At 38.3% G+C, this 13,057-nt stretch overlaps 1 protein-coding gene across 1 annotated transcript in view; it reads right to left on the bottom strand.

Moving 5' to 3' along the window:
- Positions 1-7,057, bottom strand: part of LOC128657882 (zinc finger and SCAN domain-containing protein 12-like) — a 64,009-nt gene extending 56,952 nt beyond the window's left edge. Inside the window, exon 1 of the mRNA XM_053712310.1 lies at positions 6,838-7,057. Within this exon, the coding sequence (XP_053568285.1) occupies positions 6,838-7,057 (220 nt within the window). The remainder of the gene's footprint in view (positions 1-6,837) is intronic.
- Between the last annotated feature and the right edge of the window lie 6,000 nt (positions 7,058-13,057).

Raw genomic sequence — 13,057 nt, 5'->3', positions numbered from 1 at the left:
GAGACAAAGTCATGGACACTGAATCTATCTGGATACCTAAAAAGGTTACCCTTGTCTAAGGAATCAAAGAACTTTTTGGTAAATTGATCCTCGTGAGAGAAAAAATCTCACAGGCGGTCTTACTCTGAATCCTATTCTGTACCCCTGAGAGACAATACTCTGAATCCAATGATTTTGGACCAAATTGATCCAAAGCTGAGCTGGAATGAGGGCCGCACATTCATGCGGACTTGGGGGCTGGCTTTGATCTCTTAAATGGCTTGGATTTATTCCAATTTGAAGAAGGCTTCCAATTGGAAGCAGATTCCTTGGGGGAAGGATTAGGTTTCTGTTCCTTACTTTGTCGAAAGGAATGAAAACGGTTAAAAGCTTTATATTTACCCTTAGGTTTTTTATCCTGAGGCAAAAAAACTCCCTCCCCCCCGGTAACAGTTGAAATTATTGAATCCAACTGAGAACCAAATAATGTATTAGCTTGGAAAGAAAGAGATAGCAATCTGGACTTAGAAGTCATATCAGCATTCCAAGATTTGAGCCACAAAGCTCTTCTAGTTAAAATAGCTAAAGACATAGATTTAACGTCAATGTTGATAATATCAAAAATGGCATCACAAATTAAATTATTAGCATGTTGAATCAACTTAACAATGCTAGACAAATCATGATCCGATACTTTGTTGAAGCAGCTGCAACATCAGCCAAAGAAATTGCAAGCCCAAGAAGATGACCTGAATATAAATAAGCTTTCCTTAGATAAGATTCAAGTTTCCTATCTAAAGGATCTTTAAAAGAAGTACTATCTTCCGTAGGAATAGTAGTATGTTTAGCAAGAGTAGAGATAGCCCCATCAACTTTGGGGATCTTTTCCCACAACTCCAATCTAACTTCTGGCAAAGGATACAATTTTTTAAACCTTGAAGAAGGAATAAAAGAAGTACCAGACTTATTCCATTCCTTAGAAATCATATCAGAAATAGCATCAGGAACTGGAAAAACCTCTGGAAAAACCACAGGAGGTTTATAAACAGAATTTAAACATTTACTAGTTTTCATATCAAGAGGACTAGTTTCCTCCATATCCAAAGTAATCAACACTTCTTTTAACAAAGAACGAATATAATCCAATTTAAATAAATAAGAGGATTTATCAGTGTCAATATCTGAGGCAGGATCTTCTGAATCAGATAGAACCTCATCAGAGAAGGATAATTCAGTATGTTGCTGGTCATTTGAAATGTCATCAACCTTATGAGAAGTTTTAAAAGACCTTTTACGTTTATTAGAAGGCGGAATGGCAGACAAAGCCTTCTGAATAGAATCAGAAATAAATTATTTTAAATTTACAGGTATATCTTGTGCGTTAGATGTTGAGGGAACAGCAACAGGTAATGAACTACTACTGATGGATACATTTTCTGCATGTAAAAGTTTATCATGACAACTATTACAAACCACAGCTGGAGGTATAATCTCCACAAGTTTACAACAAATGCACTTAACTTTGGTAGAACTGTTATCAGGCAGCAGGGATCCAACAGTTAATTCTGAGACAGGATCAGATTGAGACATCTTGCAAATGTAAGAGAAAAAAACAACATATAAAGCAAAATTATCAATTTCCTTATATGGCAGTTTCAGGAATGAGAAAAAATGCAAACAGAATAGCCCTCTGACATAGAAAAAAGGCAAGAGGCAAATAGGAATGGGGTCTAAAATAATGAAAATATTTGGCGCCAAGTATGACTCACAACAAACAGAAAAATATTTTTTGGCACCAAAAACGTCCGGAAACGACACACTCGCGTCATAGATGATGCAACCTTGTGAAAGGACCCAGGCGTCAACTAAGACGTCGGAAATGACGAATTTGCGTCAACTAACGTAACTTCGCGGGAAAAAAATCTTGCGCCAAGAATGACGCAATAAACTTTAGCATTTTGCGCCCTCGCAAGCCTAATTCTGCCCGCAAATTTGAAAATGACAGTCAATTGAAAAAGACTACACCCCAGGTAAGAAATATATTTTCTAAAAAATGCATTTCCCAGATATGAAACTGACAGTCTGCAAAAGGAAATATACTGAAACCTGAATCATGACAAATATAAGTACAATACATATATTTAAAACTTTATATAAATACATAAAGTGCCAAACTATAGCTGAGAGTGTCTTAAGTAATGAAAACATACTTACCTGAAGACACCCATCCACATATAGCAGAAACCCAAACCAGTACTGAAATAGTTATCAGTAGAGGTAATGGAATATGAGAGTATATCGTCGATCTGAAAAGGGAGGTAGGAGATGAATCTCTACGACCGATAACAGAGAACCTATGAAATAGCTCCCTGTGAGAAAAACCATTGCATTCAATAGGTGATACTCCCTTCACATCCCTCTGACATTCACTGTACTCTAAGAGGAAATAGGCTTCAAAAATGCTGAGAAGCGCATATCAACGTAGAAATCTTAATACAAACTTACTTCACCACCTCCATAGGAGGCAAAGTTTGTAAAAACTGAATTGTGGGTGTGGTGAGGGGTGTATTTATAGGCATTTTGAGGTTTGGGAAACTTTGCCCCTCCTGGTAGGATTGTATATCCCATATGTCACTAGCTCATGGACTCTTGCCAATTACATGAAAGAAACCTAAGCTCCCCATTGCCCTGAAAAGGGAATTTGGATGGGCATTGCCCTTAATAGGGCATTTAGCTCTTTTTCGTTGCCCGAAGTCCCTAAGCTAAAAATAAAACCCACCCAAGAAACCCTTAAAAAAACCTAACACTAACTCCCGAAGATCCACTTACAGTTTTTGAAGACCGGACATCCATCCTTATCCAAGCGGGCAGAAGTCCTCATCGAAGTGGCAAGAAGACCTCAACGAAGCTGGGAGTCGTCTTCATCCAAGCGGCAAGAAGTCATCCTCAAGGCGGGCAGAAGTCTTCATCCAGATGTCATCTTCTATCTTCATCCTTCCGACGCGGACCGGCTCCATCTTCAAGACATCCGGCGCAGAGCATCCTCTTCTTTCGACTCCTCTTGAAGAATGAAGTTTCCTTTAAATGAAGTCATCCAAGATGGCGTCCCTTGAATTTCGATTGGCTGATAGAATTCTATCAGCCAATCAGAATTAAAGGGTAAAAAATCCTATTGGCTGATGCAATCAGCCAATATGATTGAGCTCGCATTCTATTGGCTGATTGGAACAGCCAATAGAATGCGAGCTCAATCCTATTGGCTGATTGGATCAGCCAATAGGATTGAAGCTCAATCCTATTGGCTGATTGCAACGAAAAAGAGCTAAATGACCTTTTAAGGGCAATGCCCATCCAAATGCCCTTTTCAGTGCAATGGGGAGCTTAGGTTTTTTACGTAGTTTTTTTGGGGGGGGGGTTTGATTGTGTGGGTGGTGGGTTTTACTGTTGGGGGTTGTTTGTATTTTTTTTTTACAGAGCTGACTTCTTGGGGCAATGCCCCGCAAAAGGCCCTTTTAAGGGCTATTGGCAGTTTAGTTTAGACTAGGGTTTTTTATTTTGGGGGGCTTTTTTATTTTGATAGGGCTATTAGATTAGGTGTAATTAGTTTAAATATTTTTTTTTTTTTTAATATATTTTTTATTGAGATTTGTAGTATATACAACAAAGTCAATATGTTCAAACAGTACAGAAACAAAGTCATACATATGTTTTAACAGAAACAATAGGCATAGTATGAGATACATGTATATAAACACCTGCGTTGAACTGGCTAATATGAAATCTCAGTTTTTTAGGATATAAAAGAAAAACCTCTCCTGCGAGTGTAAGGTCACATTTGATCCTAAAGATATAATATGCTGGAGGAGGGTTAATTTTATGTAAATAATAAAATTGATCCCCTCATTGCCATAGAGGACATTCAAGACGTTATATAAACTGGTGAAATTGAGGCAAGGGGGGGAGTTAGCTTTTTTCACTTTGGCCACTTTTGGACCATAGTGTATGAGAGAAGGAAAGGGGGAGTTCAGCGGGCAAGAGCCGCTCTAAATAAAGTGGGGAAGGGGATGGGGAGCGGAGCCATCGAGGATGCCAGAGCAATATAATGGAGGAGATGGATGAGGGTCCTGTTATATGAGTAAAGAGGTGGAATCAGAGGGAGACTGACTTTCTACTTATCTGCTAAAAGGGAGGGGCAGAATCATATCAAGGCCTCATTTTTAGGTGTCATAAAAGCTAAGAGTAAAGAGCGGATAAGTACTGCTTAGAAAGTGAGATATAAGATAAAGCGAGCTATGTGGAGGGACGGGTACAAAGCTAATATGTGGAAGGCTTATTGCTCATTATAGATAAACCAGCATTTTAGAAAATGATATAACATATATTATATTATGGGGCCAACAGATAAAAAGGCAGGGCATACATATCTGTGTCACATCTGTATAGGGTAAGCTATGTAGGGGGTACTTGTGTCATATAGGGAAGTTGGAAGGTGTTATGTGAGTAATATAGTCTAAATAGGATATGAACTGGGGCATGCTAGCCTAAACAGATATCTGGAGTTAGTAAATGTTCCTATTGGGGGTGTTCAAACTAATGAGAACTATGTTAGCGACACATGCTGAATAGAAAACTAATTCCTAAATTGAAGTATAATAGGTCCACTCCTGCCGTCCCGGCCGCAGACGACCCGAGATGAACCTCTCACTCCTGTGTAGGATATAATTTAAGTGTTATATGGTTAGTAGGGTATAAACTTAGATCTAGCTAATGAGAGACTATCATTCCTCTTATCGGAATAGACCCATACATTGTGTATTAAACAAGCATATAGATTATAGCCTACCATACCTCAAATTATTACCCATGGAAGTTAACAGTTAACAGAGAAATTGCATGTATAATAACTTTAAAAAGTGAGGGCTGTACGTACTGCATAGGTATTAGGTTCACACAGCCTCACGGCTAGTTTCGAGCCATGCACCAGCTGTAAAATGCATTAAAACCATAAATAGAAATTCACAGTCCAACCCACCCATATGTATTGCCTCCAAGAAAAATAGCTCCCCTATTAGAGCATTCTGGAGGGCAAAGTCCCTCTGCATAAGTAATTGGGTAGAACAAGTCATGACCCAAAGGACACTATACATGTTTAAACCAAAAGAAGAGAGCATGAGAAGCATCACAGTGCAATAACTTATATAATACAGGTCAGGGGGAGTATATGGGGATGGAATTTTCTATCTCACATCATAGATCAGCTTTAGTGATAACACTTTGTATGGGAAGAGTTTACTAGCATCTAGGAGAGCTAACTATAAAGCTATACTGCATAGTGTAGGAAGTATGTTGTGCTAGATATATCTGATAACTGGGCTACAGTGCTCATTTACATATAGTTATGAGAACATAATGGCAAGCCAGTGCCGTAGCCATAACACATCAACAAGCCATCTTATGTTGTTAGTTTATAGGGAAAATAATAGTTACCTGCTACCCATATCATAGAAATCTACAGAATATACAGAATATATGCTTAGCTATGAACCCTCCTGCGTTTTGCAGCTGCAGTTTTAAAACTGTTTAGCACCTGTGAATTATGAGAACTCCCATGAAACAGCTTAAGCTGCAATAACATACTCTCATGTAAGAGCTAAATAGCAGCCCATCACTCCTCAGGTTAAGTAGGTGTATGAGAAAATATATAATGTTATAAAACACTTAAGGAAATAGTAAACAATAAAATCTAATAACTGTAAAACAAACAGTTCACAATCCACTATCTAAAACTTCCTAGTTACAGGGCAAGTAATAGAATGGCTTAACATAGATTTGTCTAATGTGTCCCTTAGCGAGGTCTCATCCAGATGATTTCGAGCAGTGAGAGTGTCAGATTCTTGTAGCTAACCTACCCCTCTCCTCTGTAGCCGCTCGGATTTAAACAAATATTGAGGGAGAGTCCAATGCAGTTTGACTTTCTGAGGTTCTCTACAGAAATAAGGATGATGTGCCTTCCATGTCCTAGATTTTTGCTTTGGCTGGGGTTCTAGGAAGTCATCTCTCAGTGGACATGGGGGTTTAAAGGAAAAAGAAGCCAGACCGAGTAATAGCTGATATGGGTCTGTGTACATGAGCCAATGAGGAGTAAGGTATGTACCCGTTTGTAGGCTCATATAACATCTAAATAAGTGGGTAAGGTTTTGGTGAAGAAGAAGTGGGATGGACTGGTACTTAAGCTTATATAAGGGTAAGATATGTACCCGTGTGTTAGCTCATATCCTCATTTTGGGGGACAAGATTTACTCGATGAGGGAAAGTGGGGGTTCCACTCCGGAGCAGAAGTATTGAGGGGTTCTGGATTATCTTCTGAATTTTGATTTGTCTTCTGGGTGAGGTCAAGCCCCAGAGTGTGGAGAAGTTTCATTCCTTGATCGGGAGTGGAGATCACGTAGGACCTGTCCTGGTGTTGGAGAAAAAGCTTTACAGGGAATCCCCACCTGTATTTAATGTTGTTGTGTCTCAGGACTCTTGTGAATTGTTGGAAGGATCTCCTCCTTGCTAGAGTGTGCTGGGATAAATCTGGGAAGATCTGTATTCCTTGGTGTGGCTCTTTCAGCGTCTTGTTAGCGAATGAGGCTCTTAGTATTTTATCTCTGGTTGTGAAATAATGTAATCTCAGGACAACATCCCTAGGCGTGTCTGCAGCCGAATTTCAGGGTCTTAAGGCTCTATGAGCTCTATCTAACAGTAGATCTTGTGGTTGGAGTGTTTCTACTATTTCTTTGAATAGTCCCTGTAGATAGGTTGGAAGGTCTGCTGTGGTGACAGACTCAGGTATGCCCCGTATCCTCAAGTTATTACGGCGGGACCTATCTTCAAGGTCTGCTAGTTTGCCTTCCAATTCTGTGATCATTTCTGCTAGGTTTTGAGAATATGCAAGGAGGTTGGAGTGATCAAGAGCTAGGTCTTCATGCTTCTTTTCTAAGTTTTCAGTACGTTCATTCACTGATGATATTTCCCTTTTCAGGTCAGCTACTGATTGTCTAAACTCTTGGCGTAGAGAGGTGTGATGTGTGTCCATTTTGTCAGACAGGGTCTGTATGGTTTCTAGAAAGGTTGTCTGGGAGAGGGAGGGACCCTCTCTATGCCGGCTGTCTGGTTTGGGTAGTTTATTAAATGAAGCGAGCGAATCTCTGGAATCATCTTCCGAATTGTCCGGGTCAGAGCCATGTTTGTTGTGAAAATGATCTGTTTTTTCCTGATTATGTTGGCCATGATGAGTTATGTGGGTGTTGGTTTCTACTACAGGCGTAGATAAACTTTGAGGTTGAGTCCTTAATTTAGAGGGTTCCTGGAGGGTAGCAGCAGTTTATTTGTAGGGCTCTGGGAAATGCTGCAGTTTCCCCTGTGTAGTATAGTATGATTGTGTTCAATTTAGAGGGTCTGGATATCTTCAGTGTTCATTCAAAGCCCAGAAGTCTTTACTCCTCTAGGAGCAATCTATAATGTGGTACAAAGCCCCTGAAATACTGAAATTTAAATGTGCAGGACAGTTTCCTTAGTCTCACTAACGCAGTGATATATTGTAAGGCTTTGCTGGAATATCTCACAATCCCTGGGCCAGTGAGACACACATGAGGCAGGGAGAATACCCTATCAATATTATGCACAGTCTCTTGTGAGCTTTACAGTAGTGACGAGACTCTAGATCAGTTTATAGTAGGAGCAATAAGCCCAGCCTTCCTCTCAGCGCTCCTCATTTAACCAGAGACTTAGCCGTCTCCAACTGTCACTAATAGGCCGAAAAGTTCAATGAGGGAGGAACTGAGCCCAATAGGCGAGTACTGTCCCCACTGGCAAGCGTATTCTGCGTGTGTTTCTTACCCTCAGTATAGCGGTGAGAGCCGGTGATAATTGATCCCTCTGAAGCGGTAATGTCCGTCTCCTGATTCCTCATTAGTTTAAATATTTAATCATTTCTTTTTTATATTTTGTAATTTAGTGGGTTTTTTTTTGTAATTTAGTTAATTGTATTTAATTAATGTAATTTATTTAATTTTAGTGTAATGTTAGGTGTTTTGATAGGGCTATTAGATTAGGTGTAATTAGTTTAAATATTTGATCATTTCTTTTTTATATTTTGTAATTTAGTGTTTGTTTTTTTTAATTAAGTTAATTGTATTTAATTAATGTAATTTATTTAATTTTAGTGTAATGTTAGGTGTTAGTGTAAGACAGGTTAGGTTTTATCTTACAGGTAAATTTGTATTTATTTTAACTAGGTAGCTAGTAAATAGTTAATAACTATTTACTAACTAATCTACCTAGTTAAAATAAATACAAACTTAGCTTTGAAATAAAAATAAAACCTAAGATTGCTACAATGTAACTATTAGTTATATTGTAGCTAGCTTAGGGTTTATTTTATAGGTAAGTATTTATTTAGTTTTAAATAGGAATTATTTAGTTAATGATAGTAATTTTTATTTTTATTTATTTTAATTATATTTAAGTTAGGGGTGTTAGGGTTAGACTTAGGGTTTAATATATTTATTTAGTGTTAGTGATGTGGGAGGCCAGAGGTTTAGGGGTTAATAACTTTAGTATAGTGGCGACGTTGGGGGCAGCAGATTAGGGGTTAATAAGTGTAATGTAGGTAGCAGCGATGTCGGGGGTGGCAGATTAGGGGTTAATAAGTGTAATGTAGGTGTCGGCGATATCAGGGGCAGCAGATTAGGGGTGTTTAGACTCAGGGTTTATGTTAGGGTGTTAGGTGTAAACATACATTTTCTTTCCCCATAGGAATCAATAGTGCTGCCTTACGGAGCTTTACGCTACTTTATTGCAGGTGTTAGGCTTTTTTTTTAGCCGGCTCTCCCCATTGATGTCTATGGGGAAATCGTGCATGAGCACGTAAAACCAGATCAAAGCAGCGCTGGTATTTATGTGCGGTATGGTGCTCAACGCAACCATATTGCCCGCTAACGCAGGTTTTTGGAAAACCTGTAATAGCAGTGCTATTAAAGGTGAGCGGTGGCAATAACTTGCAAGTTATTACCAAGCCGCTCATAACGCAAAAATTGTAATCTGGCCGTATGTTTGGTTTGCATATTGTAATGTACGGAAAGCATTATTCATGGTCAGAATAATATAATTTGTTTGTATGTTCATCCTCAATAAAATATTATTTGAAAGAAGATATGAAATAAAATACAAACCCTAATGACAAAAAAAAAAAAAATATAAATGAGAAAGTTCAAAGCTTAAAGGGACACTGAACCCAATTTTTTTCTTTTGTGATTCAGATAGAGCATGCAATTTTAAGCAACTTTCTAATTTACTCCTATTATCAAATTGTCTTCATTCTCTTGGTATCTTTATTTGAAAAGCAAGAACGTACGTTTAGATGCCGGCCCATTTTTGGTAAACAACCTGTTTTGTTCTTGCTGATTGGTGGATAAATTCACCCACCAATATACAAGTGCTGTCCAAGGTCTGAACCAAAAATTGGTTGGCTTCTTAGCTTAGATGCCTTCTTTTTCAAGTAAAGATAGCAAGAGAACGAAGAAAAATAATAATAGGAGTAAAATAGAAAGTTGCTTAAAATTGCATGCTCTATCTGAATCATGAAAGAAAAAAACATAATTTATGTAAGAACTTACCTGATAAATTCATTTCTTTCATATTAGCAAGAGTCCATGAGCTAGTGACGTATGGGGGGCTAGTTATCAAGTCGTCTACTTTTCTGGCTTCGCCGGCCCAATACGTCCGCCTAAGCTCGCCTACCTTCGCCGCCGCGGACCTTGAATACGTTCGCCTAAGTTATCAAATAAAGCTGTCAAAAAGCCGCGGGGCGATGAGCAGCGGACTGTGACAGTTATCACTCATCCGATCTCGCTGCCCTTCGGCTTTTTCCCAGCTTTATTGCTAGCCTGTCACTAAGCACTCACACTAAACTACACTGTTCTGCCCCCTATACCGGCGCCCCCGGAGCCCCCCGCAACTAAATAAAGTTAATAACCCCTAAACCGCCGCTCCTAGACCCCGCCGCAACTCTTATAAATGTATTAACCCCTAAACCGCCGCTCCCGGACACCGCTGCCACCTACATTATACCTAGTAACCCCTATCCTGCCCCCCCTATACCGTCGCCCTCTATAATAAAATTATTAACCCCTATCCTGCTGATCCCGCACCTCTCCGCAACTAAATAAATAGTTTAACCCCTAAACCGCCGCTCCATGAACCCGCCGCAACCTATAATAAATTTATTAACCCCTATCCTGCCCCCCACTACGCCGCCGCCACTGTAATAAAATGATTAACCCCTAAACCTAAGTCTAACCCTAACCATAACGCCCCCCTAACTTAAATATTAATTAAATAAATCTAAATAAATTAACTCTTATTAACTAAATGAATCCTATTTAAAACTAAATACTTACCTTTAAAATAAACCCTAATATAGCTACAATATAAATAATAATTATATTCTAGCTATCTTAGGATTTATTTTTATTTTACAGGTACCTTTCAATTTATTTTAACCATGTACAATAACTATTAAATAGTTATTAACTATTTAATAGCTTACCTAGCTAAAATAAAGAGAAATGTACCTGTGAAATAAATCCTAACCTAAGTTACAATTACACCTAACACTACACTATACTTTAATAAATTATTCCTATTTAAAACTAAATACTTACCTGTAAAATAAACCCTAAGATAGCTACAATGTAATTAATAATTATATTATAGCTATTTTAGGATTTATATTTATTTTACAGGTAACTTTGTATTTATTTTAGCTAGTTAGAATAGTTATTAAATAGTTATTAACTATTTAATAACTACCTAGCTAAAAGAAATACAAAATTACCTGTAAAATAAATCCTAACTTAAGTTACAATTAAACCTAATACTACACTATCATTAAATTAACTAAATAAACTACCTACAAAGAACTACAATGAAATACAATTACATAAACTAACTAAAGTACAAAAAATAAAAAAAGCTAAGTTACAAAAAATAAAAAATTAAGTTACAAACATGTTAAAAATATTACAACAATTTTAAGCTACTTACACCTAATCTAAGCCCCCTAATAAAATAACAAACCCCCCAAAATAAAAAAAATCCCTACCCTATTCTAAATTACATAAATTTCAAAGCTCTTTTACCTTACCAGCCCTTAAAAGGGCCATTTGTGGGGGCATGCCCCAAAAAGTTCAGCTCTTTTGCCTGTAAAATAAAAATACAACCCCCCCCCCAACATTAAAACCCACCACCCACATAACCCTAATCTAACCCAAACCCCCCTTACAAAAACCTAACACTAATCCCCTGAAGATCATCCTACCTTGAGTCGTCTTCACTCAGCCGAGCCACCGATGGAACTGAAGAGGACATCCGGAGCGGAAGAAGTTAATCCTCCAAGCGGCGCTGAAGAAATCTTCCATCCGATGAAGTCATCATCCAGGCGGCGCTGAAGAAGTCTTCGATCCGGCCGATGTCATCTTCAAAGAGGCGCTGAAGAGGTCTTCTATCCGGGCGAAGTCATCTTCCAAGCCGGGTCTTGAATCTTCCTTCCGCCGACGCGGAACCACCTTCTTCACCGACGGACTACGACGAATGACGGCTCCTTTAAGGGACGTCATCCAAGATGGCGTCCCCTCAATTCCGATTGGCTGATAGGATTCTATCAGCCAATCGGAATTAAGGTAGGAAAATCTGATTGGCTGATGGAATCAGCCAATCAGATTCAAGTTCAATCCGATTGGCTGATCCAATCAGCCAATCAGATTGAGCTCGCATTCTATTGGCTGATCGGAACAGCCAATAGAATGCGAGCTCAATCTGATTGGCTGATTCCATCAGCCAATCAGATTTTCCTACCTTAATTCCGATTGGCTGATAGAATCCTATCAGCCAATCGGAATTGAGGGGACGCCATCTTGGATGACGTCCCTTAAAGGAGCCGTCATTCGACGTAGTCCGTCGGTTAAGAAGGTGGTTCCGCGTCGGCGGAAGGAAGATTCAAGACCCGGCTTGGAAGATGACTTCGCCCGGATAGAAGACCTCTTCAGCGCCTCTTTGAAGATGACATCGGCCGGATCGAAGACTTCTTCAGCGCCGCCTGGATGATGACTTCATCGGATGGAAGATTTCTTCAGCGCCGCTTGGAGGATTAACTTCTTCCGCTCCGGATGTCCTCTTCAGTTCCATCGGTGGCTCGGCTGAGTGAAGACGACTCAAGGTAGGATGATCTTCAGGGGATTAGTGTTAGGTTTTTGTAAGGGGGGTTTGGGTTAGATTAGGGGTATGTGGGTGGTGGGTTTTAATGTTGGGGGGGGGTTGTATTTTTATTTTACAGGCAAAAGAGCTGAACTTTTTGGGGCATGCCCCCACAAATGGCCCTTTTAAGGGCTGGTAAGGTAAAAGAGCTTTGAAATTTATGTAATTTAGAATAGGGTAGGGATTTTTTTTATTTTGGGGGGGTTTGTTATTTTATTAGGGGGCTTAGATTAGGTGTAAGTAGCTTAAAATTGTTGTAATATTTTTAACATGTTTGTAACTTAATTTTTTATTTTTTGTAACTTAGCTTTTTTTATTTTTTGTACTTTAGTTAGTTTATGTAATTGTATTTCATTGTAGTTCTTTGTAGGTAGTTTATTTAGTTAATTTAATGATAGTGTAGTATTAGGTTTAATTGTAACTTAAGTTAGGATTTATTTTACAGGTAATTTTGTATTTCTTTTAGCTAGGTAGTTATTAAATAGTTAATAACTATTTAATAACTATTCTAACTAGCTAAAATAAATACAAAGTTACCTGTAAAATAAATATAAATCCTAAAATAGCTATAATATAATTATTAATTATATTGTAGCTATCTTAGGGTTTATTTTACAGGTAAGTATTTATTTTTAAATAGGAATAATTTATTAAAGTATAGTGTAGTGTTAGGTGTAATTGTAACTTAGGTTAGGATTTATTTCACAGGTACATTTCTCTTTATTTTAGCTAGGTAAGCTATTAAATAGTTAATAACTATTTAATAGTTATTGGACATGGT

Source organism: Bombina bombina, chromosome 4 (genome assembly GCF_027579735.1).
Source record: "Bombina bombina isolate aBomBom1 chromosome 4, aBomBom1.pri, whole genome shotgun sequence".
Taxonomy (NCBI): domain Eukaryota; kingdom Metazoa; phylum Chordata; class Amphibia; order Anura; family Bombinatoridae; genus Bombina; species Bombina bombina.
This window is presented reverse-complemented; position numbering and strand designations above follow the sequence as displayed.